General features: G+C 43.1%; 1 protein-coding gene across 1 annotated transcript; it reads left to right on the top strand.

Moving 5' to 3' along the window:
* The first annotated feature begins 954 nt into the window (after window positions 1–954).
* On the top strand, window positions 955–27,175 carry nol12 (nucleolar protein 12). Its single transcript, XM_072588502.1, has 6 exons — window positions 955–1,109; window positions 3,588–3,693; window positions 16,715–16,763; window positions 17,447–17,586; window positions 21,185–21,288; window positions 25,999–27,175. The coding sequence occupies exons 1-6, from the start codon at window positions 1,012–1,014 to the stop codon at window positions 26,153–26,155; spliced, it is 654 nt and encodes a 217-aa protein (XP_072444603.1). The 5' UTR covers window positions 955–1,011; the 3' UTR covers window positions 26,156–27,175.
* Window positions 27,176–27,755: the final 580 nt, after the last annotated feature.

Here is a 27,755-nt window from a genome sequence, read left to right on the forward strand (position 1 = left end):
ACTCTGACTATCCATCCTATCCATTGCTGCTCATAATTTTTATACTTCTAACTGGGGTTACGCCTTAGCCTCTGTGCTCAAGTGATAACAATTCAAATTTATAATACTTAAATCACTCCAATCCTGGCAAAATCCAGGTAACCCTCTTTTGCACTTTCTCCATATCTTTTCTTAATTGTAGTGACCAGAACCTCTCACAATGTGTCCTAAGTAAAGCCTTACATATCAATGACCTTTCAGAGGATAGTTAAGAATTCTCCACCTTGCTGGGTCACTGGAGTCACATGAATGCCAGCCCAGGTAAAGATGGACGATTTCCTTCTCTAAAGGACATAAGTGAGCCAGATGCATGTTTTGTGGATAATAGTTCTCATTATCGAGATTTTGAATGAATTATCTGAATTCAAATCCTGCCAACTGGAAGCAAAACCCAGTAGAACTTGGTGAGACATATTGTCCCTGGATCTGAAACATTAACCCTGATTTCTCTCCATAGATGTTGCTAGACCTGCTGCACTTTTCCAGCAATTTGTTTATGTTAGTGAGACCAACTGGCCTGACTCGTCTTGGAAACTTCAAAATTGTTGTTCCAGCATGTCCATCTCAAAGTTTATTGCTTTTCCCCTGGACAACTGCCATGGTGGGACATGACCTTATGCCCATACAGTACTAGCCTTGGATTCAGGTTGACTAGTCCTGTGACATTACCACTATACAACTGTCTATCCTCAAGTGGGGCAGTGGTCAAAAGGGAGTAGTTAGGGTGATCATGCCCAGATATTGATGATATCAGTGAGAATAAATCTCCTCCTGGAGAGAATGATGACTGTTCTCTGTACAAGGAATGCCCTCCTCACGTGGTGAGCGATCCTCGGACAATGGGGTCCCCCGGGTAGTGACTGGGCCCAGCGCCGCTGAGGAAGCGGAACCTTTGTGAGGGGGACACGGCGCCCGGGGACCGCTGCAGCGGTTACTCTTTGGCCGCGCGCGGGGGAGAGAGAGAGAGAAAACATGAAGAAAAAAGAGCGCGCGGCCGGAGGCGCGGGGTCAGGCCGGGACCGGGACCGGGGGCGGGGGGTGATGATGGTGTTCAGTGAGGAGGACCGCAGGTGAGGGAGGAAACTGAGGAGTTGACGAGCGAGAAAGAGGAGGGAGGCGGGTGGGGGAGTGTCGGGTGGGTGGGGGAGAGGGGGCGGGGGAGTGTCGGGTGGGTGGGGGAGAGGGGGTGGGGGAGTGTCGGGTGGGTGGGTGGGGGGAGTGTCGGGGAGTGGGGGGAGTGTCGGGGGGGTGGGGGAGTGTCGGGTGGGTGAGGGAGAGGGGGAGTGTCGGGGGGGTGAGGGAGAGGGGGAGTGTCGGGGGGGTGAGGGAGAGGGGGAGTGTCGGGGGGGTGGGGGAGTGTCGGGTGGGTGAGGGAGAGGGGGAGTGTCGGGGGGGTGGGGGAGTGTCGGGTGGGTGAGGGAGAGGGGGAGTGTCGGGGGGGTGGGGGAGTGTCGGGGGGGGTGGGGGAGTGTCGGGTGGGTGAGGGAGAGGGGGAGTGTCGGGGGGGTGGGGGAGTGTCGGGGGGGTGGGGGAGAGGGGAGTGTCGGGGGGGTGGGGGAGTGTCGGGGGGTGGGGGAGAGGGGAGTGTCGGGGGGGTGGGGGAGTGTCGGGGGGGTGGGGGAGTGTCGGGGGGGGTGGGGGAGAGGGGGAGTGTCGGGGGGGGTGGGGGAGTGTCGGGTGGGTGAGGGAGAGGGGGAGTGTCGGGGGGGTGGGGGAGTGTCGGGGGGGGTGGGGGAGAGGGGGAGTGTCGGGGGTGTGGGGGGGTGTCGGGGTGTGTGGGGGGGTGTCGGGGGGGTGGGTCGGGGGAGTGTCGAGGGGGTGGGGGGGTGTCGGGGGGGGTGGGGGAGTGTCGGTGGGGGTGGGGGAGAGGGGGTGGGGGAGTGTCGAGGGGGTGGGGGAGGTCGGGGGGGTGGGGGAGTGTCGGGTGGGTGGGGGAGAGGGCGTGGGGGAGAGAGGGTGGGGGAGTGTCGGGGGGGTGGGGGAGTGTCGGGGGGGTGGGGGAGTGGGGGTGGGGGAGTGTCGGGGTGGGTGAGGGAGAGGGGGTGGGGGAGTGTCGGGGGGGGTTGGTGTCGGGTGGATGAGGGAGGGGGGGGTGTCGGGTGGGTGGGGCTGGTGTTGAGTGGGTGGCATGTGGATGTGAGTGAGGGAGGGTGTGCCGGCTGTGATGGAAGTATATGGATGAGAGATGGTTATGGCTTTAAAGAAACGACGGAGGGGGTTGTTGGAGGAGTGGGTTGTTTTGAGGTCCAGAGTTTCTTTGTGAGTATGGGGGTTCATGAAGGGGTGCAGGGAATCAAGGCTTGGGGGGGGGTGGGGGTGGTTGTTGAATGACTGAGTTGATGTGAGAGTTTGGGGTAGGGGGGTAGGGGTTGGCGGAGTGGTTGGGGTGGGTGAGGTTGTCAAGGGGGTTTGGATTGAGGGAGAGGATGTGTGGGTGTGGTGGCTGGAGTTGAGGTTGGGGACTTCAGGAATGTGTGACTGAAGCACGGCTCAAACATGCTCTGCTCATTCTTCCTGCCCCCCCCCCGGCAAACCCCCCCAACAATAGGGCAAGTTTCTTGGCTTGTGATCCATGGGAAATCGGTGAGAATGTGGAATGAGCTGTCTATCACAAAGTGTAGTGTTGTCTTGAAAAGGACTGGATAAACATGTGGTAGAGAGAGAAATAGAAGGACGTGTTGACGGGGTTCATTGAAAGGAATGATGGGCTGAATGACCAACAAGGAAGGTGATGTGAATTAAGGGGTAAACAGAAATGTAGAGTTGAGTCAACATCAGATTTGCCATGATCTTACCTAATGGCAAAACATCATTGAAATGCTGAATTTTATTCAGTTCGTATATGAGATGTGGGTATTGCTGGCCTGAAATTTATTACCCCTTTAATTGCCTGGATGACTTGGAGAAGTTGGTGATGAGCTGCCTTCATGAACCACTATTATCCTTCTGTAGCGATAATCATGATGTGTTACGAATGAAGTACCAGTATTTTTTGATCCAGGGACACTTAAGTAGCTGTGATAATTTTCCAAGTCGGGATGGTAGTGACTTGGGGGGGAGCATGCGAATGGTGATTTCGGACCTTATGATGAGAGAAGGTCGGCCATTGATGGTTGTGCTGAGGACATAATATCCTGAGGAACTCGAGGAGGTGTTAAATCATCGTGGTAATGCACCTTTTTCTGGGCAGTAGGCCCAAGTTCAAGTCCCACTTGTCCGAGAGGTATATTGTAACATGTCTTAATGGGTTTATTTCAAAATATCTACCCTGAGGAAGCTTTAGGGGTGGCTGTAGCACAGCAGTAGTGCCCCTACCTCTGAACCAGGGGGCTCAGATTGAAGTTCCATCTGCCCAGAGGTATGTAACAACACCCCTGAACAGGCTGATTAGAAAACATCTACCATCTACCCTGAAGAACTCCAGCATGATGTCCTGGGATGAAATCAGTGACTCCTAACAACCACCACAATCTCCTACTCCTAGTTCACATGACTTCCTGTAGGCTGTGATTATTCTGTAGTTTTATAAATTATTCTTTTTTTTGAAGGGAGTTTCTGACTGGCTTTCACAAGCGTAAGGTGGAGAGGAAGAAAAAGGCTTTGGAAGAAATTAAAGTGAAACTGAAGGAAGAACAGAAACGATTGAAAGAGGAGGTGGGGATCATGATTGACACATTCAGTTTGACAAACAAGATTACTTGAAAACAGTAACTTACATAATTTTTTTTATTCGTTTGTGTGATGCGGGCATCACTGGCTGGTCAGCATTTATTACCTATACCTAGTTGCCCTTGAGAAGGTGGTGTTGCGCTGCCTTCTTGAACCATTGCTGTCCACCTGCTGTGGGTTGATCCACAATGCATTTAGGGAGGGAATTTTTTTTTCACAGTTAATGCAACTGAGTGGCTTGCTATATGATAATTAAGAATCAACCATACTACAAAGACAGAACGGAAAATGACAGCAGATTTCCTTCCCTAAAGGGCATTAATAAACCAAATGGATTTTTATGACAATCCACAATGGTTTTACATTCATCATTAGAATCTTAATTCCAAATTTTATTGATTTTTAAATTCTGTTGTCTGGTGTGGCGTGATTTGAACCCTGGTCCCCAGAACATTACTTGGGTCCCTGGATTACTAGTCCACACATTAACATACCAAATAACAACAGCTTGTATTTAAATAACACTTTAAATACTAAAATGTCCCAGGATGCTTCACAGAAGCAAAAACTGACATCCTAAAAGGAGGTAGTATAATCAGAAGATAGTGGTCTATAGGCCAGATTGTTGGAGTCAGACTCCTACTGATAGAAATAGGCCCTTCCGTCCGTCTGCACATTCATGATGAAGGGCTTATGCCCGAAACATTGACCGAACATGCTCCTTGGATGCTGCCTGACCTGCTGTGCTTTTCCAGTGCCACACTTTTCGACTCTGATCTCCAGCATCTGCTCACTTTCTCCTTCATGTCTATTCCAATGAGTAACCACCAAAATAAACCAATCCCATTTACCTGCACTTGGTCCACAGCCAACAGTGCAAGTTAATTACTTGTCCAGGTGCTTTTTACATTTGCAAGAGTGTTTGCTTCCACCACCTGCTCAGGCAGCACATTCCATATATCATCTGGGTGAAAAAAGTTTTCCTTAGATCACCCTCTAAATCACTTACTCCTCACTTAAACTTATGTCCTCTGGTCTTAGACACACCTCCCGTGAAGAAGAAATTCTCACATCCTACTCTGGCTATAGCTCTATAATTTTGTATGACTCGATTATATTTCCCCCTTGCAAAGGAATACAAACCTAGCCTATCCAATCTCCTCTTGTAACCTGAGATATTTCATCCAGTGCAACATCCTCGTGAATCTCATCTACACTTTCTCTGGTGCAATCATGTCCTTCCTATAGTGTGGCAACTAGAACTGCAAGCAGAATTTAATCTGTGGTGTAATGTTTTATAAAGTTGTAACAAGACTTCCTACATTCAGTGCCATGGCTAATGTAGGCAAGTATTCTGTATGCCTTGTATGCCTTCTTAGAGTCATAGAGATGTACAGCATGGAAACAGACACTTTGGTCCAACTCATTCATGCCGAACAGATATCCCAACCCAATAGTCCCACCTGCCAGCACCAGGCCTATATCCCTGTAAACCCTTCCTATTCATATACCCATCCAGATGTCTTTTAAATGTTGCAGTTGTACTAGCCTCTGACAGCTCATTCTATACACGTACCACCCTCTGCATGAAAACGTTGCCTCTTAGGTCTCTTTTATATCTTTCCCCTCTCACCCTAAACCTGTGTCCTTGAGTTCTGGACTCTCCCACCCCAGGGAAAAGGCTTTGTCTATTTATCCTATCCATGCCCCTCATGATTTTATAAACCTCTATAAGGCTCCAGGGAAAGCAGCCTCTCCCTTTAGTTCAAATCTTCCAACCCTGGCAACATCCCTGTAAATCTTTTCTGAACCCTTTCAAGTTTCACAACATCCCTCCGATGGGAAGGAGACCAGAATTATAAACAATATTCCAAAAGTGGCCTAACCAATGTCCTGTACAGCTGCAACATGACCTCCTCCACTCAATACTCTGCCCAATAAAGGAAAGCATACCAAATGCCTTCTTCACTATCCTGTCCACCCGCGATTCTACTTTCAAGGAACAATGAACCTACACTCTTTACTCAGCAAACACCTCCCTCCACCTTCCCTCCCCCCCCCCCCCCCCCTGCCCCCGGGCTTTCCCATTAAGTTTATAAATCCTGCTCTGATTTACTTCCCCAAAATGCAGCACCTTGCATTTATCTAAATTAAACTCCGTCTGCCACTTCTCAGCCCATTGGCTCTTCTGATCAAGATCCCATTGTAATCTGAAGTAACCTTCTTCGCTGTCCACTCCACCTCCAATTTTGGTGTTCATCTACAAACTTACTAACTATACCTCTTATGCTCACGTCCAAATCATTTAAATAAATGACAGAAAGTAGTGAACTGAGTACCAATCCTTGTGGGAGAAAGTGAGGACTGCAGATGCTGGAGATCAGAGCTGAAAATGTGTTACTGGAAAAGCGCAGCAGGTCAGGCAGCATCCAAGGAGCAGAAGAATCGACATTTCGGGCATGAGCCCTTCTTCAGGATTCCTGAAGAAGGGCTCATGCCCAAAACGTCAATTCTCCTGCTCCTTGGATGCTGCCTGACCTGCTGCGCTTTTCCAGCAACACATTTTCAGCACCAATCCTTGTGGCACTCCATTGGTCACAGGCCTCCAGTCTAAAAAGCAACCCGCCATCACCATCTTCTGTCTATTATTGTTGTGGTTCTGTTCGCCGAACTGGGAATTTGTCTTGCAAACATTTCGTCCCCTGTCTAGGTGACATCCTCAGTGCTTGGGAGCCTCCTGTGGAGCGCTTCTGTGCTGTTTCCTCCGGCATTTATAGTGGCCTGTCTCTGCCGCTTCCGGTTTTCAGTTCGAGCTGTCCGCTGTAGTGGCCGGTATGTTGGGTCCAGGTCGATGTGTTTGTTGATAGAGGCATGGCACGCATCCACAGACTATCAACAAACACATCGACCTGGACCCAACATACCGGCCACTACAGCGGACAGCTCGAACTGACAACCGGAAGCGGCAGAGACAGGCCACTATAAATGCCGGAGGAAACAGCACAGAAGCACTCCACAGGAGGCTCCCAAGCACTGAGGATGTCACCTAGACAGGGGACGAAACGTTTGCAAGACAAATTCCCAGCTTGGCGAACAGAACCACAACAACGAGCACCCGAGCTACAAATCTTCTCCCAAACTTTGAATCTGTCTATTATCTTTGAGCCAGTTCTGTATCCAAATGGCTAGTTCTCCCTGTATTCCATGCGATCTAACCGTGGTAATCAGTCTCCCATGGGGAAACCTTGTCGACTGCCTTATTGAAGTCCATATAGATCACATCTATCGCTCTGCCCTCATCAATCCTCTTTGTTACTTCTTCAAAAAACTCAATCAAGTTTGTGAGACATGATTTCCCATGCACAAAGCCATGTTGACTATCCCTAATCAGTCCTTGCCTTTCCAAATACATATACATCCTGTCCCTCAGGATTCCCTTCAACAACTTGCCCACCACTGAGGTCAGGCTCACTGGTCTATAGTTCCCTGGATCGTCCTTCCACCTTTTTAAATTGTGGCACCATGTTTGCCAACTTCCAGTCTTCGGCACCTCACCTGTGACTATTGCTGATATAAATATCTCAGCAAGGGGCCCAGCAATCACTTTCCTAACTTCCCACAGAGTTCCAGGGTACACCTGATCAAGTCCTGGTGATTTATTCAACTTTATGCGTTTCAGGACATCCAGCACTTCCTCCTCTGTAATATGGACATTTTTCAAGATGTCATCATCTGTTTTCCTATATTCTATATCTTCCGTGTTCTTTTCTGCAGTAAACATTGACGCAAACTCCCTGTTTAGTATCTCCCCCATCTCCTGCGGCTCCACACAAAGGCCGCCTTGCTAATCTTTGAGGGGCCTTATTCTCTCCCTAGTTACCTTTTGTCCTTCATGTATTTGTAAAAACCCTTTGGATTCTCCTTAACCCTTTTTGACAAAGCTTTCTCATGTCCCCTTTTTGCCCTCCTGATTTCCCTCTTAAGTATACTCCTGCTGCCTTTATACTCTTCCAAGGATTCACTCGACCTATCCTGTCTATACTTCATATATACTTTTTTCTTTTTCTTAATCAAACCCTCAACATCTTTCATTATCCAGCATTCCCTACACCTACCAACCTTTCCTTTCACCCTAACAGGAATATATTGTCTCTGGACTCTTCGTTGTGTCATTTTTGAAGACTTCCCATTTTCCAACCGTCCCTTTACCTGCGAACATCTGCCCCCAGTCAGCTTTTGAAGGCTCTTGCCTAATATTGTCAAAATTAGCTTCCTCCAATTATTACTTGAACTTTTAGATCTTGTCTATCCTTTTCCATCACTATTTTAAAACTAATAGAATTATGGTCACTGGCCCCAAAGTGCTCCCCCACTGACACCTCGGTCACCTGCCCTGCCTTATTTCCCAAGAGTAGTTCAAGTTCTGCACCTTCTCTAGTAGGTACATCCACTTACTGAATCAGGAAATTGTCTTGTACACACTTAAGAAATTCCTCTCCATCTAAACCTTTAACACTATGGCAGTCCCAGCCGATGTTTGGAAAGTTAAAATCCCCTACCATAACCACCCTATTATTCTTAATGGTAGCTGAGATCTCCTTACAAGTTTGTTTCTCAATTTCCCTCTGACTATTGGGGGGTCTATAATACAATCCCAATAAGGTGATCATCCCTTTTTTATTTCTCAGTTCCACCCAACTAACTTCCCTGAATGTATTTCCAGGAATATCCTCCCTCCGCACAGCTGTAATGCTATTCCTTATCAAAAATGCCACACCCCCTCCTCTCTTGCCTCCCTTTCTATCCTTCCTGTAGCATTTGTATCTTGGAACATTAAGCTGCCAGTCCTGCCCGTCCCTGAGCCATGTTTCTGTAATTGCTATGATATCCCAGTCCCATGTTCCTAACCATGCCCTGAGTTCATCTGCCTTCCCTGTTAGGCCTCTTGCACTGAAATAAATGCAGTTTAATTTATCAGTCCTACCTTGTTCTCTGCTTTGTCCCTGCCTGCCCTGACTGTTTGACTCGCTTCTGTTCTCAACTGTACCAGTCTCAGATTGATCTTTTTCCTCACTGTCTCCCTGGATACCCCCTCCCCCTCCCCCAACCTTACTAGTTTAAATCCTCCCGAGCAACTCTAGCAAATTTCCCTGCTAGTATATTAGTCCCCTTCCAATTTAGGTGCAATCTGTCCTCCTTGTACAGGTCACTTCTACCCCAAAAGAGATTCCAATGATCCAAAAATGTAAATCCTTCTCCCATATACCAGCTCCTCAGCCACGCATTCATCTACTCAATTCTCCTATTCCTGCCCTCACTAGCTCGTAGCACTGAGTGTAATCCAGATATTACTACTCTCGCGGACCTCCTTTTTAAATTTCTGCCTAACTCTCTATAATCTCCCTTCAGAATCTCAACCTTTTCCCTTCCAATGTCGTTGGTTCCAATGTGGACAATGACCTCTTGCTGGCCCACATCCAACTAATTAATGTACATAACAGGAGTCCCAGCACAGTTCTGTGTGGTACACTGCTGGTCAGAAGCTTCCAGTTATAAAAATAATCTTCCACCATGGCCCTTTCCCTCCTATTTGTAAGCCAATTTTGGATTCAATTTACCAACTTGTCTTGGATCCCATTGGCTCTTACCTATTGGACCAACCTTTCATGTGGGACCTTGAGCTATCTATGTAAATCAGATTAACTTCACTGTCCTCATCAATATATTTTAAAAAACTCATTTAACATGGTCTGACGGGATCTCCCTCTAAAAGATTTGTGTTGACTATCCCTGCTGTACCAAGTATTGATTAATCCTGTCCTTTAGAATTCTTTCCAATAATTTCCCTATTGAACGGTTTACAGGCAAACCAGTCTATAATTATCCTGCTTTTCTCTTCTGTCCTTCTTGAAAAAGGAACCATGTTAGCTATCTTGGAGTCATCTGGCACTTTTCCTATGGCCGGTGAAATATTAAAAATCCGCCAGGGATCCAGTAATCCTCCTCCCTTCTTCCCATGGCAAGTTGGGATATACCTCATCAGACCCTGGGGAATTATGCATCTGTAAGCCTACTAAAACATCTTCTTACTAATCTTTAACATGTTTTAGAACCTCACCTCCCAACTGTTTTTCCTAGCTACAATGTCATTCTACTTTGTGATACAGACGAAAAGTATTCATTTAAGACCTCTCACACATCCACTGGCTTTGCGTACAGGTTGCCTGTTTGCTCTCTAATAAGTTTCACACTGTACCTAGTAATCCTTTTATTCTTAATGTACTTGTGAGAAGCTGTGAGGATTTCCTTGTTCCCATCTGTGAAAGGTATTTTGTGATCCCTGTTTGGCCTCCTAATTTCCTTTTTAAGCAACGTCCTATACTCTGTGTACTTTTGAAGGCTGTTTGCCAAGCTCAAGGGCTGAACTTACTGCAGCAATAGCGAGGCAAGAAGAGGGCTACAGGAGCTATTGTTGCAGGACGTTCAGCCCTTGAGCTTGTCTAACAGGTTTTAGATTCTTGCTCCCTGTGTGGATGAGAGTTGAGAGCTGTAAGGAGGATGAGCAAACTGATGGTAGTGTCACGGTGCAGGGAGTCATTCAGGAGGGGTTATTATTGGGGATATTAGTCAGGGGAATAGAAACTGTTCTCTGTGACCAGCATTGAGAGTTCTGAAGGCTGTATTACCTGCCTTGTCCCTGGGTTCAGGGTATTCTATCTGGGTTGCAGAGCAACTTGAATGGGAGGGGAAAGATCCTGTTGTTGTCGTCCACATAGATACCAACAATGCAGGTAGAACAAGAAAAGTGGTTCTGCTGAGGGAATATGAGCAGTTAGTGCTAAATGAAAAAGCAGAACAAAAAAGGTGATAATCTTCAGATTACTACCTGAGCCATGAGCAAAATGGCACGGGGTCAACAAAATTAAAGAGTTAACGCATGGTTCAAAGATTGGTGTGGGAGAAATGGGTTCAAATGCATGAGTCATTTGACACCAGTACAGGGGAAGGAGGGATCTGTTCCAATGGGATCATCCTAACTGAATCATGCTGGGATTAGAATCCTGGTGAATTGCATTATCAGGGCTGTAGATAGAGCAAAAACACAATAGTGGGGGGTGTGGGTTCAGTTGCATGGCAGATTTTTTAAAAATCAAAAAGAAGGTAGGATTGCAGGTTAGTGATGGGACTCATTGTTACCAGAAAATAAAGGAAGGGACGGAATGTATGAATGTCAAATTGGACCAAGGAAGCATAAAAGTATAGGGAAATTTGACCTTAAAGACTTAGTATCTTAATGTTCGAACCACTTGGAATAATGTAGAGGGGTGCTGGCACGATTCAATGTAAATTGCTGTGATCCCATAGCTGTTACAGGAACATGGTTACAAGGAGATCAATACTGGGAACTTAAAATCAGGGATATTTGACCTTTCAGAAAGGTAAGAGGCATAGAAGAAGTGGTAGGGTAGCACTATTAATAAGAGATGAAATGAGAACAGTTGTGAGAAATGTTCTCAGCTTGGATGATGTAGAGTCCATTTGGATCATAAGATCTCTACATTGTGTAAAGAGGCCTTTCAGCCCGTTGAGTCCACACCAACCCTCCAAACAGCATCCCATCCAGATTCAGCCCCCCAGCCTATCCCCATAACCCTGCATTTACCATGACTAATCCACCTCGCCTTCCCATCCCTGAACACACTGGGGCAATTTAGCATGGCTAATCCACCTAATCTGCACATCTTTCTACTGTGGGAGGAAATCAGAGCCCTCGTTGGAAACGTATACAGACACGGTGCAAACATGGAGGTAGAAAACCAATAAAGGAAAGACATTGGTCAGATCCTTAAATATTAGCCACTCTAGGAAAGACTATAAGCCAATAAATAGAAACGTGTAAAATGATTAACAGTAACAATGGATGCCTAATATTTGTGATAATTGGGTTAACCAAATTGCAAAGGGTAGCTGTGACAACAAATTCATAGCGTGTATTAGGGCTAGTTTCTTAGAGCCAAAGGAGCAAGCCGCCTTAGATCTGGTGATGGGTACTAAGACAGTCTTAATAAATGACCTCAGACTTAAAGATCCCCTAGGAAATAGTGATCATAAATTTATAGAATTTAATATTCAGTTCCAAGTCTGAGAAACTTGCGTTGGAAACAATTGTGTTTAATTTAAATAAAAGGAACTACAATGAAATGAGAATAGAGTTAGCTAAAGTGGGTAGATTAGTAGGATTGATAGTAAGTAAGCAGTAGCAGGTATTTAAAAGGTAATTCATGACTCTCAGCAAAAATCCATCCTAGTAAAGAGGAAAGATTCCAAGAGAAGGATAAATCAACTCCAGCTAATCAAGGAAATTAAGGAGAGTATTAAGTTGAAAGGAAAGATTTGGGAGGCAAAAGTAAGTCATAGCCCCAAAGACTGATAAATTCAGAATCTGGCAAACATAATAGAAAATAAATTATGAGGACAAACTGGTGAGGAATATAAAACCTGGCAAGAGCTCCTTTAAGTATATAAAAGAGGGAGGTCAAAGTGAACACAAGCCCCTTTTGAAAATGAATCTGGGGAGGTGATTATGGGGAACAATGAAATGACAGGGGAGTTCAGATATTTTGCATCAGTCTTTACGGTGGAAACTACTTCAAACATCCCACTGATACTAAAGAATCTGGGGGGAGAATTAAGTGACATCACCATTATTAGAGATGTAGTATTATAAAGCTAAAGGCAGCGAAGTCCCTTGGGCCTTGTGGCTTGTATACTAGAATTTTAAAAGAGGTAGCTACAGTGATAGTGGTCGTAATTTTTCAAAGATCTTTGAATTCTGGAAAATATCAGAGGATTGGCAAACTGATAATGTGACCCCCTATTCAGAAAGGGAGGGAAGCAAAAAGTGGGTAACTGTGGGCCAATCAGCCTGACATAATTTGTTGAAAAAGTATTGGAATCAATTATTAAGGACATCGTAGCAAAACATTTGGTAAATTACAGTCTAATCCAGCAGCATCAATATTGGTTCATAAAAGGAAGATCATGCCTGACTAATTATTAGAGTTTTCAAGTCTCACCCAGAGTGGATTGAGTTAAACCAGTAGATATGATTTCCGACCGATTTGAAAGGATATGGGGGGCGGGGGGGCCTAATGTCATTTATCTCAACAGGGTTGGAACATAAAGAAGCAACGTGCTTCTGAGACTTTATAAAACTCTAGTTAGGCCCCATTTAGAATACTGTGTCCAATTTTGGGCCCCACACCTCAGGAAGGATATACTGGCACTGGAGCATGTCCAGCAGAGATTTGCATGGATGATCCCTGGAATGGTAGGCCTAACATGATGATTGGCTGAGGATCCTGGGATTGTATTCGTTAGAGTTTAGAAGGTTGGGGAGATCTAATAGAAACTTACAAGATAATGTATGGCTTAGAAAGGGTGGACGTTGGGAAGTTGTTCCATTAGGTGGGGAGACTAGGACCCAAGGGCACAGCCTTAAAATTAGAGGGGGGTCAACTTAGAACGGAACTGAGACATTTCTTCAGCCAGAGAGTGTGGGATTCATTGCCACAGAGCGCAATGGAGGCTGGGACATTAAATGTCTTCAAGACAGAGATTGATAAATTCTTGATCTCGCAAGGAATTAAGGGCTACGGGGAGAGTGCGGGTAAGTGGAATTGAAACGCCCATCCACCATGATTAAATGGCCTTGCTTCTACTCCTATATCTTATGGTTTTATTTGGATTCAACAAGGTATCTCTCAAAAGGTTGGCTAATGTACAGAATGGGGACAAGGAGTTCCTTATAAGGTTGGAAATCAATGACCAGTAGTGTTCCACAGGGATCAGAGCTGGGTCCGAAACTGTTTACAATATATGTTAGTATCTTGGAGTAAAGGAGCAAGTGTATTGTAGCCGAGACCATAAGACATAAATTAGGCCTTTCAGCCCATCAAATTTTCCCTGCCACTCAGATAAGTTTGGCTGATAAGTTTCTCAATCCCATTCTCCCGCTTTCTTCCTGTAACCCTTGATACTCAAAAGCCTATCAACTTTAGTCTTAAATATACTCAATGACCTGGCCTCCACAGCCTTCTGTGGGAGTGAATTCCATAGATTCACCGCTGTCTGGCTGCCGAAGTTTCTCCTTATCTCTGTTCTGAAAAGCCTTCCCTTTAATCTAAGGCTACGCCCTCTGGTCCTAGTCTCTCCTGCCAATGGAAACATCTTCCCAGCATCTACACTGTCCAGGCCATTCTGTAGTCTCAATTAGATCCCCCTTCATCCTTCTGAACTCTATTGTGTATAAACCCAGAGTCCTCAAACCTTCCTCATATGTTAAGCTTTTAATTCCTACGATCATTTGTCTGAACTCACTCCAAGGCCAGTACACCCTTCCTGAGACATGAGAACCAAAACTGCGCACAATACTCCCAAGTATGGTCTGACCAGAGCCTTACAGAGCTTCTGAAGTACATCCCTGCTTTATACTCAAGTCCTCTTAAAAATAAATGCCATCATTGCATTTGCCTTTCTAACTACTGACTCAACCTGCAAGTTTAGAATTTTCTCCCCATTTAGAAAACAGTCCGTGCCTCTATTCTTACTACAAAAGTGCATGACCTCACACTTTCCCGTGTGGTATTCCATCTGCCGCTTCTTTGCCCACTCTCCTAACTTGTCCAAATCCTTCTGCAGCCTCCTTGCCTCCTCAATGCTACCTGTCGCTCTAACTATCTTCGTATCATCTGTAAACTTAGCCAGAATGTCCTCAGTTCCTTCATCTGGATCGTTATTGTATAAAGTGAAAAGTTGTGGTCCCAACACGGAGACTTGCAGAACACCAGTTGTCACTAGTTGCCATCCTGAGAAGGACTCTTTTATCCCAACTCTCTGCTTTCTGCCAGACAGCCAAGCCTCTATCCATGCTAGTACCTTGCTCTAACACCATGGGCCCTTATCTTAGTGTCTGTCAAGTTTGCAGAAGAGACAAAAATAGGTGAAAAGGTAAATTGCGAGAGAGCGAGACAGTCTACGGAGAGATACTGATAGGTTAATTAATTGGGCTAAAAATTGGCAAATAGAGTATAATGTGGGAAAATGTGAAGTTGTTCATTTTGCATGAGAGAACAAAAGACCAATATTATTTAAAATTGAGAGGAACTGCAGAAACTGCAACACAAGGGAATTGGGAGTACTCATGCATGAAACACAGAAAGCTAGCACACGGGACAGCAGATGATCAGGAAGATTAGATTACTTACAGCGTGGAAACAGGCCCTTCGGCCCAACAAGTCCACACCGACCCGCCGAAGCGCAACCCACCCATTCCCCTGCATTTACCCCTTTACCTAACACTATGGGCAATTTAGCATGGGCAATTCACCTAACCTGCACGTCTTTGGACTGTGGGAGGAAACCGGAGCACCCGGAGGAAACCCACGCAGACACTGGGAGAATGTGCAAACTCCACACAGTCAGTCGCCTGAGTCGGGAATTGAACCCAGGTCTCTGGCGCTATGGAATGTTGGCTCTTATTTCAAGGAGGTTGTAGTGGAAGAGTAGGGATGTCTTACTGTAACTTTACAAGGTGCTGGTGAGACCATGCCTGCAGTGCTGCCAACAGTTTTGATCACCTTTCATTTAAGAAAATATTACTTTATCGCAAGAAGTTCGGAGAAGGTTCACTTGGATGATTCCCATTTCGGAGGGATTGTCTTATGAACAACAGCTAAACAGGCTGGGGCTTTACTTATTGGGATTTAGAAGAGAAGTGATCTTATTGAAACAGATAGGATTCTTCAAGGGCTTGACAGGGTAAATACTGAGAGGTTCCTCCTCGTGGAAGTGTCTAAGAGCAGAGGGCATAGCCTCAGAATAAAAGGGTGTCAATTTAAAACTGAGATAAGAAGAAATTTCTCTCAGTGGGTTGACAGTCGTTAGAATTGCTTCTCACATAGAGCTGTGGGGGCAGAGTTCTTGTGAGTATTTCAGGCTGAGATAGACAGATTTGTGATCCGTTGGGAATCAAGGGTTTGGGGGAAAGGACATGCAAGTGGATATGAGGAATGTTGAATTAGTCATGATCCTATTGAATGGCTCAAGGGGCTGAAGGGGCTTGAGCGTTGGTAGCCAGAATCCTTCTGACAAAACCACAGTTCAAAACCAGTGCAAACTTTGGTTTCTCTTTCTGTTTTTCTTTGAAACATTTTCTTTATTAGATTGGTGAGCACCATAACCCCTGAGGCCTCAGTTAATATTCAGTCATCTGCCATCCATTTGAATGTAATGCATTTCCGGAACTGGAAATCTGTGAACAAGACTCAACCTTCAGTTAACTTCTGAGCCTGTTTGTTTGTACTTTATTTTTAAAAACAAGCTGCTGCTCACAGCTGAAAGGTCACCTTCTGTTCTCAGCTCACAGTTCACAACTCCAGGCAAAAAAATGATAAAAATAAAAATAATGAAGGTTCTCAATAGGACCCACATTCTGGTCAAAGAGATAAGTTTTAAAGAGTTTCTTGAAGGAGAAGAGCAAGATTGAAAAAGTTACTTAGTCTTAAGAATTATTTACCGAACAAAAACAGGCTGTTTGTCTCAAGAGATCCACTCTGATGCTAAGGTTCCATTGAACCTCCACCCACCCACTATCTAAACCCCATTTTTCTATTGCTTCTTCTTTGTATTTAGCTTGCTACCTCTTCAGTGCATCTATGCTTGTTGCCTCAATCCCTCAATATAGTTGTGGTGGTGAGTTCCATGTTTGAGCCCATCTCTGACTACAAAAGTTTCCTGTAGAATTCCTGTTAGGTTTGTTAATGTCAATGTTATATTTATGATTCTGAGTTTCATCTCCCTCACGTGCAGATTTATTCAACAAGAATAGCAGCATGGGGAAGGAAGGAATTTGAAGATGTGGCTTCTATTGGTGAATTGCTGAAAATTGAAGATGTACAATTCAGTAATACTGATTTCCTAACCTATACTCTTTACTGACTTGCAGAGACACAAGGAATACATGAAGATGTTCAAGGAGAGGCAAGAAGCTTTAGGTATCTTTGATCTTCTGTTACTGAGCTGATTTCAAGCTTAGTGTCCCAGTTTTTGTTGAGTTGTGTAGTCAAGGGACAACTGTTCATCAGATATTGTTTTTTTAAAAATGTCTCAGTGCGTGCAACCTATAATCACAAGTATTTGATTCCAGCATCGATCTGCTATGGTGGGATCATGATGGCTCAACACTGAGGTCTGGAGTAGTCTGGACCAGTGAGACATTGTCTCCTAAACTCAAAGTTTCTCCACTTTTCTCCCTATTCTTGATGAGAGTTTTGTACAAGTTCTGTTTGCTTTCCAGTTTACTTCACGTATGAACTGGTGGAATAGTGGTAATGTCACTAGGCTAATAAGCTAGAATTCAAATCCTACCATGCCACTAAATGAAATTTGAGTTTAATGCAGATCTGAAATTATAAAGGTAGACCACGACAGCTATAGAAACCCATTTGGTTTGCTGATGTTCTTTAGGGAAAGAAATCCTCACTGAGTCCGGCCTACATGTGAGTCCAGCAATGTCGTTGACTCTGCAATGGCCGAGCAAATTTCCATTTAAAGCCAATTTAGCACATCTGTACAACCTGTCTATATATCTTGAATCTGGCTGCAATGTGGGAGGTAAAGTCATCTTACTAGGCTAGTATACTACAAGATTATTGCATTGTTTCTTGTTTACTTACAGAGGAGGCTGATGAGTTGGATCAAATGACATCATCCAAAATGGAGTCCATTCAGTACGACCATCCAAACCACACTGTCACTGTAACCACAGTTAGCAGTTTAGATTTGACTGCTGCCAATTTGTACCTTGGTGCAAACCAGGTGAGCTGAAGTTGAAGATTAGGACTACTGCATAGGCTGTGTGTGCCACATCAATAAGCCATTTTGGCCCATGTTCATACATGTCTTTATGCCTTGTTTGAGCCTTCTCCCATCCCATGTAACTCTCTAGAATCATAAAATGCCTATAGCATTTAAACAGGCCATTCAACCCATCAAGTCCACACTGACCCTCCAAAGAGCATTCCACCCAAACCACCCTCTATCCTATTCCTGTAAGTCTTCATTCCCCATTGCTAATTCACCTAAGCTATACATCCCTGGACACTATAGGTAATTTAGCCTTGTCAGTCCACCTAACCTGCACATCTTTGAACTGTGGGAGGAAACCCACACAGGGATGGGGAGAATGTGCACATTCAACACAGGCAGTTGCCCAAGGGTGGAGTCGAACTCGGGTACCTGGTGCTGTGAGGAGCAGTGCTAACCACTGAGCCACTGTACTACCCTCTGTTCATTTCTTCATATAATTGTCTAGTTTCTCCTTGAATACATTGGCCAAAGTGAAATGGAATCAGTCTCTTTGGTAATGAGTTTCATGTTCTCACCATTAATTGAATTAAATTTCTTCTGAATCTCCAATTGGATTTCCTATTGTCTGTCAAATATTGATCACTTCTAGTTGTGTTCTTCTCCGCAAGAGCAAACATTTGCTTTGTATCATTCAAATCTTTTCATAATTTTAAAGATCTCTGAGCATTTTTTTTCCAAGTGAGAAGAGATCTACCCTGTCAGTCCTTTCCAGATCTGGGTACCCATGTATTTCTTGTATCGTCCTCTCTTCTCTCATATCATTTTTGTAATATGACAAACAAAACTGCAGGCAACGCTCTAATTATAGTCTAGCCAGCATTTCTTCCTTTTCTTAAAATACTGCTCCTCTTTAAGTAAAGCATGGTATTTGGTTTGTTGTTTTCATAATGGCCTTGCTAACCTGTGGTTCAACTTTCAGTGACTGATGTATTTACATTTGATAAATACAGCAAAAATGTCATTAAGCTGTGGAGTATATTGCCTACAAGAAATTGTTAACTTTTTAAAAAACTGTTGTTTAAGCTTTTAGACTGATGGAAATCCTTCATTTAATAGATAAAATTTATATAATCAGTTCTGTTGAAGAATATTCAGCCTAAGCATCAAAATGTTACAACCTGTTACTATATGTACTGACCTGATGGTATTATTTCTGTCTGCAATTGTTTTTTTTCCCTAGTTCTTCCACCCAGGTTGTCCATTGAGTGCATCTATAGGCAGAAATCTTGTAGCCTATTGTTCCGATGAGGCCACTTTCCAATGTGGTGCTCTTAATATGTGCTCCTCCTTCTCCAACCGTGGCTTCCCACCTACAGTTGTTGACAGGGCTCTCGACAGCGTGCGGTCCATCTCCTGCACCATAACCCTCACCCCCTCCCTCCCCTCCCAGAATAAGGATAGGGTCCCTCTTGTTCTCACACTTTCACCCCACCAGCCTTCACATGCAAAGAATAATCCTCCGCCATTTTCGCCAACTCCAACATGACACCACCACTAAACACATCTTCCTTTCCCTCCCCTGTCTGCATTCTGCAGAGATCGTTCGCTCCTGGACAACCTAGTCCACTCCTCCATCACACCTAACACCTCTCCCATCACACACTGCACCTTCCCATCACACATGGCACCTTCCCATCACACCTAACACCTTTCCCATCACACAAGGCACCTTCCCATGCAATCGCAGAAGGTGCAACACCTGCCCCTTACCTCTTCCATGCTCACCATCCAAGACCCCAGACACTCATTTCAGATTAAGCAGTGTTTAACTTGTACCTCTTTCAATTGGTCTATTGCATTTGTTGCTCCCAAAAAATCTGTACACAATCACGTCCTGGACCTTCCTGTGGCTTGCCACTTCAACACACAATCCTGCTCCCATGCCCACATGTCTGTCCTTGGCCTGCTGCAATGTTCCAGTGAAGCTCAATGCAAACTGGAGGAACAGCATCTCATCTTCCGACTAGGCATGTTACAGCCTGCCGGTCTCAACACTGAATTCAACAACTTCAGATAATTTTATTTCATTTATTTTATTTATCTTTTTTTATATATTTTTTCACTTCTGTACCTCTGATTTCTTGATTGTCTCTCTTTCTCTTGCTCCCCACTCTCTCATCACCTTTTTTCTCTCCTCTTCCCCCTTTGCTACCCTTCTCCCGTTTTCCATTTTGCCTCTGCTTCACTGCCCCCCCCCCCATTCCCCACATATTTTGTCACATAGCACTGGCTTCAGCCTTGGTCATTCACAGCTCCTAATCTCCCTATCTCCCTATGCACTGTCATTATCGCTACCTTTACTTCTGGAGCCATGACTCACCTTCCCTCAGCCTAGTATAAATACCTCCCTATTTCTCTCCTTTTTTTAGCTTTGACAAAGGGTCAGTTATTTTCGAAACGTCAGCTCTTTTCTCTCCTTACAGATGCTGCCAGACCTGCTGAGATTTTCCAGCATTTTCTCTTTTGGTTCCATAATGCTGTTGTTTTAGTAGTTTGATCGGGGGAGCTGGGGGAGTGCTTTTTATTTACAATGCTCTGATATATTATTTAGAAAATACAACCAGAGTACCAAGGACAGTTTGTTTAGTGGAGATTTATTGTGGAAGAGTTAACACTGACTTTTAAATCTTAAGCTTTTCACTTACACAGTGGGTGTCATCATTTTGAATATTAAAATCAGCACATTGATTTCCCCCTCAGATGTATTTTTAAAAATCCCAAGGTATTGTTTAAAGAAAGTAGTTGAGATTCCACCCCCCCCTAGTCACCAGTGCTTATCTGTCAACCAATATCATATAAATCAAGTGTCCATTTGCCTCATTCTTCCTTCCTATTGTACCTAAATTGTTTGCAACATTTCCTTACATTACAACTGTATCAGCATTTTAAAAGTGGCCGCAAGGCACCTTGGAATGCTGTGAGTAAATTTTTTTAAAGTTCTACATAAATACAAGCTCCTTTTGCCTTCCAGATGTCAATGCAAAATTTTCTGAATGCATGATGGAATTTACAATAGGAACTTTGCTGCAAAAACAGTAGTTAAATCAACAATTTGTTTTGATACAGCACCATTAACATCATGAAATATTCCATGGCACATCACAGGAACATTGCTAAAACAATGTTTGATGCCAAAAATCTGACACAAACAACATGAGTTAATTGGGCAGGTGATGAAAAGTTTAGACAAAGAGGTTGCTTTTGAGAAGTTTCTTAAAGGAGCAGAATATTGTTGAAATGTGGGAATTTTAAGGATGGGATTCCAGATCTGAAGCCCCAGCTTTTCTTAATAATGCTTGAGCAAAGTTTTAGTTGCTAGACTTTTCATTGCTGCATTTTTTATCTGAAATGAAACCAATCTCAAAAGCATTTGCTCCATTTTTGCTCTTCAAGCACAAAATTGAAGACATTGTACTGAATGCTGGAGATTATGATTCATCTCTCACTGCTACCTATGATTGAGTGTTTGCGTTAGCATTTCAAATGTGATTTTATTCTCATGTTACCAAATAGGACTCTGTTTTTTTTTTGTCGATTACCTTTGAAGCCTGAAGACGCTGAGGAAGAGCAGACGGTGAAGAAAGATGATCTGAACGTGAAAAGAGACAATCCCTTACCAAGGAAAGGAGCTGAACCCATTATGTCTGCAAAGTAGGTGAAATATTTGAGGACCTGATCCTTCATTGGGTTTAGAGGAGAGAAAAGATCAGACTGAGTCAAAGATAAGGATGGTAAAGGGGGAAGAAAGGCAAAGTTCAACAAGGTTAGAAGGGATCAGAAAAGGTAGCAAACAACTGTACCATAAAATCTTCAAAAAATCAAGAGCACAAAATCAATGATTCCTCCCCATTGACCCAAATAAAATTGATTTAAAAATTGAGTCTTTAAAAATGAGGTTTAAAACATTGAGAATCATTGAAAGTTTAATTGGTTGGGGTGAAAGGAAATTAGAAGGGCTAAAATGAAATGTAAAACAAAATTTTTTAGATAATATAAAAGCTAGTGCCTGCATAAATAAAGAAAAGTTAGAAAGGGAGATGCTCTTTGCAATGAAAAGGGAGTCAAAATATGTGGGATCAAGGGGCAAAACCATGAAATATTTCATTTGTCCATCGTGAATGTTAGTGGAAGTGTGAACATAGTTGTTTTCTTGGAGGTTATACATCAAACAAATCAAGATAGAACCTTGTGAAGCAAGAGTTGGTTCTTTGAAAATTAACTGAATTGTAGGGTGGGGGGGTTAATTGGGCTGAGGTGGGGTAGAATGGTATTGCTGATATCAAAGGAAAGTGCAGCAATGTGTAAGATGAAGTCATAAAACCTGTGGACTCGGTGGTTAAGTGGTTTACCAGATTCATTGAGGCAATTCACTTCGATAAAATGGGAACTTCTCCTGAATAGAATAGATAGAGAGTAAAGATACGAGGGGTACTGTGAATAAATAATTAAAAACAACAATGCAGGCCAACAAGTCACTCAAATCGATTCTTATTCCAGGTACTTTGTCCTGAAGGGGTATTAGTGAACATAGACTTCAGTGTTGGTTCATGATTATGCGTGGCAATGCATTGCAGTTGTTTGCTGTTGATTTCTGACCGAGTTTCTTTCCCCTTTCCTCCTACCTATGGTGTGTTGGATGTAGTTATAAGATGGTATTCAAACCTGTCTGTCCAAGTTATGAATGTACCTTTCTTGGTCAAGTCTTGAAGTGGTACTTGAAACTGGATCTCCTGGCTCAGAGGCAGAGGCACTACCCACAAGTTATCTGCCAAGAAATTATTTAAAACCACTGACAAAGCACAAAGATTTACTTCAGAGGGTGTAGTATTGAAAAGTAGTGAAATTATCTTAAATAGATTGATGCAAGAGGATGAGATGCTTATGGTATGATGAGAGACTAGTTTCTCCATAATACTGAAGGATTAGGAGATTCAATAAATCTAACTACTACTGAGGGCAATGCAAGCATGAATAGAGAAAGACAGTTTTCTCTAGTTGGGGAGCATGTGGCGAAGAGTGATCAATTTAAAATGATCACTGAAAAAAATTCGGGGGAATTTCTTTTTGAATACAGAAATGATTTGGATGTGGACATAGAAGGGGTATGGTTAGAACGTTTGCAGATGACATCTAAATTGGTGGTAGTGGACAATGAAGAAAGTTATCTCAGAGTATAGCAGGACCTTGATCATATGGGCCGAGGAATGGCAGATGGAGTTTAACTTAGATAAATGTGAGGTATTGCATTTGGAAAGGCAAATTATGGTACGGTCTGGACAGAGTGGACGTTGGGAAGATGTTTCCATTGGCGGGAGAGACGAGAACCCAAAGGCACAAACTTAAGAGTAAAAGGAAGGTCCTCTAGAATGGAGGTAAGGAGAAACTTCTTTGGCCAGAAGGTGCTGAATCCGTGGAATTCATTGCAACAGAAGGCTTGTGGAGGCCAGGTCATTTCATATGTCTAAAACTGACATAGATAAGTTCTTGTTTGCTAAGAGGATTAAAGGCTACGGAGGTTAGGGGGATCTTTGGAGTGCCACTTTTGGAATACTGCATTCACAGTGACAGGAAAGATGTGATACTTGAAAGGGTTCAGCAAAGATTTACAAGGATGTTGCCAGGGTTGGAGAGTTTGAGCTACAGGGAGAGGCTGAATAGGCTGGGGCTGTTTTCCCTGGAGAGGCTGAGGAGTGACATTATAGAAATCTATAAAATCATGAGGGGCATGAATAGGGTGGTAGCAGATGTTTGCAGATGACACCAAAATTGGAGGTGTAGTGGACAGCGAAGAGGGTTACCTCAGATTACAACAGGATCTTGACCAGATGGGCCAATGAACTGCGAAGTGGCAGATGGAGTTTAATTCAGATAAATGCGAGGTGCTGCATTTTGGGAAAGCAAATCTTAGCAGGACTTATACACTTAATGATAAGGTCCTAGGGAGTGTTGCTGAACAAAGAGACCTTGGTGTGCAGGTTCATAGCTCCTTGAAAGTGGAGTCGCAGGTAGATAGGATAGTGAAGAAGGCATTTGGTATGCTTTCCGTTATTGGTCAGAGTATTGAGTACAGGAGTTGGGAGATCATGTTGCGGCTGTACAGGACATTGGTTAGCCCACTATTGGAATATTGCATGCAATTCTGGTTTCCTTCCTATCGGAAAAATGTTGTGAAACTTGAAAGGGTTCAGAAAAGATTTACAAGGATGTTGCCAGGGTTGGAGGATCTGAGCTACAGAGAGAGGCTGAACAGGCTGGGGCTGTTTTCCCTGGAACGTCAGAGGCTGAGGGGTGACCTTATCGAGGTTTACAAAATTATGAGGGGCATGGATAGGGTAAATAGGAAAGTCTTTTCCCTGGGGTCGGGGAGTCCAGAACTAGAGGGTATAGGTTTAGGGTGAGAGCGGAAAGATATAAAAGAGACCTAAGAGGCAACGTTTTCACGCAGAGGGTGGTACGTGTATGGAATGAGCTGCCAGAGGATGTGGTGGAGGCTGGTACAATTGCAACATTTAAGCGGCATCTGGATGGGTATATGAATAGGAATGGTTTGGAGGGATTTGGGCCAGGTGCTGGCAGATGGGACTAGATTGGGTTAGGATATCTGGTTGGCATGGACAGGTTGGACCGAAGGGTCTGTTTCCATGTTGTACATCTCTATGACTCTAGGAGACTCCAAAACCAGAGGGCATAGGTTTAAGATGAGAGGGGAAAGATTTAAAAAGGCAACATTTTCATACAGAGGGTGGTGTGTGTATGGAATAACTTATCAGAGGAAGTAGTGGAGCTGGTATAGCTCTAACCTTTAAAAGGTATCTGGCTAGGTATGTGAACAGGAAGGATTTAGAGGGATGTGGGCCAAATGCTGGCAAATGAGACAAGATTAATTTCAGATATCTACTCGGCATGGATGAGTTGGACTGAGGGGTCTGTTTCCATGCTGTACAGCTCTCTGACTCTATGATTGTTGGAAGTTGGTAAATTTTCAAGGATTCATAGAATGGTTAAGCACAGAGGAGGCCATTTGTCCTGTAAAACAATGCTGACTCTCTGCATGAATAATGCAGATATTTCCATTGCTCCTGCCTTTGCACATAAGGCTGCAATTTTATTTTTAATCTTGAAGTGCATTTCCAATTCTCTTTTTAAAACCATGACTGAAACTGCCACCCCACACGCAGGCATTCTGAATCCCTGTCTATGGTCATGTTTATTCTTTTGCCAGTCACCTTAAATATGTAACTTAACATTACCAACTCTCTTGCCAATGCAAACACTTTATCCTTATTACTTTATCTAAACTTTACATGAATTTGAATGCCTCTATTTAGTTTCACTGTAACCTTATGGATTATTAATGGGTTAATCATTTGAGCAAATAGACACTGCGCCTACTTCAATAACCATCTGCTGCGAATGCTGAGCATTTAAAATAAAAAGCTTAAAATCATTATAAAACTCAACAGAGTTCTGACAAGATCTCTTTGAGGACACTGCTGATTTGAATTTCTTTTTATCATTTTCTGTTTTTATTGTACTTGCTTTTCCCCATAAAATTCCTGTGCAGTCTGTAATTCTATGCGCTCTTTTGTACTTTTAGAAAGTTGCTTTCTCTTTGTAATTTGAATTAAGCAGTGTGAATGGCACAGAACAGTTGTAATTCAATTGGCATATTTGAAGCAAATTGATTTTTGTTAGGTCTGTTTAGCTCAAATCGTGTATTGTGGCACTTAATGATGCAGGTACCTGGATTTAGTCCCTGTATGGGCTGAAATTCTTGGGGCCTACCTCTTTGACTTTCTTCATTCATTCTTTAATGTGTTGTTACCATGGTTGTCACCCATCTCTAAATGTTTTTGAGCTATGTGGCTTGCTAGGCTATTGGAGAGGGCAGTTAAGAATCAACCACATTGTGTTGAATATAAGATCGCATGTAGTCCAGCCTGGTTAGGCACAACAGATATCCTTTCATAAAGGGTATATGGATTTTTATATAGTCACTTTTTTTTTTGACACCTGAACCAAGATTTAGAATTCCACATTTACTCATTGAGTTTAAAATCCACGAGCTGCCATAGAGCGATTTGAATGCTTGTTCCCAGAGTATTAGCTTGGGCCTCCAGATTACTGGTGTACTGTCATCATTGCTATATCACTGTCTTTCCCATCTTACTGCATATCAATTTTGTGGCACAGATAAGTCTCGAATAGCAACTTTTAAACACAAAGGTTTTAATGTGTAGAGAATTGGGTTTTTTTTTTGCATTACAATAAGCAGGACACATTTCAAGATGCCACTTAATAGATTGAGGCCTCCTGACAACATCTTGGAGACTGAAGCTTATGTTCCTCTTTGTTTTCCAGAATCTCTTCACTGACATCTGCCCTACATTCACGTGTGAAAAATCAGAAGGGAAAGAAATGGAAAAGTTCACATGATCAGGTCAAAAACCCCCCAAAAGGCAAGACCACAAAATCACAGAGAAGAAAACGGACAGGAAAACTAGGGGGGGAGTGGTAATTCAAAGAAATACCAAAAAAGTGAATAAAGTGTCACTTTGTCACTATTGGAACTGAGTAATCAACAATCCTAGATCTCTATCTACAGAGATGCACTGTAGCTGGATGTTGATTGTGATCGGCTATGCTTAGACATTGCCAAGTCATTCCGTTTCAGGGGAAGATGCTTAAGTCACAATAGCTTCTTTTTGGGAATATAGTGGAACTAATAAGTGACAGTGGCACATACTAAGATATTTTATTTTAGGAACATTTTGTTTCTTAAAAGGGACTGTTGAATCTGATGATCATATTTGTGGAGCTCATTTGTTCTTCAAACTGCCGAAGTCTTCAATGCATTGCACCACACTTTGTTTTCTACCCTCAAGGTCTGGATACTGTCATATGTGTGAAGTCTTACTGTGATTAATAACCATTTATAGAAGCTTATTGAATAGTTACACAACAAAGTCTTCAGTGGCAAAGGCCATTTGACCTGCCTAGCCTCATCTGTCCCAAATTACAGATTTTCTCATGTGAACTGCGTCTTACTTCTCTCACCGCTGCCTATAGATCCTGAAATGCACAAATTATGCAATAATGATACCTCTGGAGCTTTCAACTTTTTTTCACCGTACATCGATCCAGCCCACTTTTAAAGGCACCTGTTGGATTGCTACTTTCAGATTCATTGTTGTGTGACAGTGACCTGTAACAGTTCTCTTAATCTTGATTCAGACTTGATTATTTGCATCCTTAACCTGTCTCTTGAAATGCCAGCTGCTTACTTTGATAAGACCTGTACGATCCAGTACTTTAAGTTGTCATGTAAATGTTCCCTGTTATTTGTCAACATCTTTATTGTCTTAGCAGAAAAGTAATGAGGTTCTTCTGTGTGACCATTATATCTCATAGTGTGTGCCTTGCGTCTGATTCTGATGATTTTTCCATGTCAGCTTAGAAAACTTTGAAGCCACACAGCAGAAATATGTGTATTCTCTTTGGATGCATTACTGCAGATTAAAAACAAGATTTGTGAAAATGTCTTATAGAAAGTGGAGTTTTGCAGAAAAATCTATACGTAAATACTTCCGTTTGATATCCTGATGTACCGAGAGATTTACTATGATTGCTATTGATTTCATTTCGTAAAAAGAAAAATTACGTATAATGTGCTATTGCTTTTTGTTGTGGGTAAAGTGTTATTGAATAATGTGTGGAAAAAATGTTAATTTGTGCCAGACTGATACTGATGCCTTAAGTTTTTTTGAATATTCTTTTGGGTGAGTGAGGTCACGTAACTTTTAATGAATAATTTCCCCACTATTTCCCACCCAAAACTGTTATTTGACATTTTCCAAATCCAGTTTAGTTAGCTCGTAAGGTTAGTTAGATTTCTGAATGGCAATTTTACCTGTAAGTTTTGGTGCTGGGCAGTTATGACTCTTTTTTAAAAAATTGGTCTCCTGTCCCACTTGTGATGAGAACATAGATCCATATGTACTCTAATACTGACAGAGTTCAACAAGGCCAATTTTTTTTAAAAAATGCCACAACTTGAAAAAAAAAGAAGGGAGTTTGCCTTGGTGGTTTGGTTTACATGAATCTTCTTACTAACATTT

Source organism: Chiloscyllium punctatum, chromosome 18 (genome assembly GCF_047496795.1).
Source record: "Chiloscyllium punctatum isolate Juve2018m chromosome 18, sChiPun1.3, whole genome shotgun sequence".
In the NCBI taxonomy this organism is placed as follows: Eukaryota; Metazoa; Chordata; class Chondrichthyes; order Orectolobiformes; family Hemiscylliidae; genus Chiloscyllium; species Chiloscyllium punctatum.

Bases quoted from the DNA above. Each gene is read 5' to 3' on its own strand.
- nol12 (XM_072588502.1), top strand. From the start codon at position 1,012: ATGAAGAAAAAAGAGCGCGCGGCCGGAGGCGCGGGGTCAGGCCGGGAC. The intron at 3,694-16,714 runs GTGGGGATCATG...ACTGACTTGCAG, and splicing joins AGAAACGATTGAAAGAGGAG to AGACACAAGGAATACATGAA. The intron at 17,587-21,184 runs GTGAGCTGAAGT...TTACCTTTGAAG, and splicing joins TGTACCTTGGTGCAAACCAG to CCTGAAGACGCTGAGGAAGA.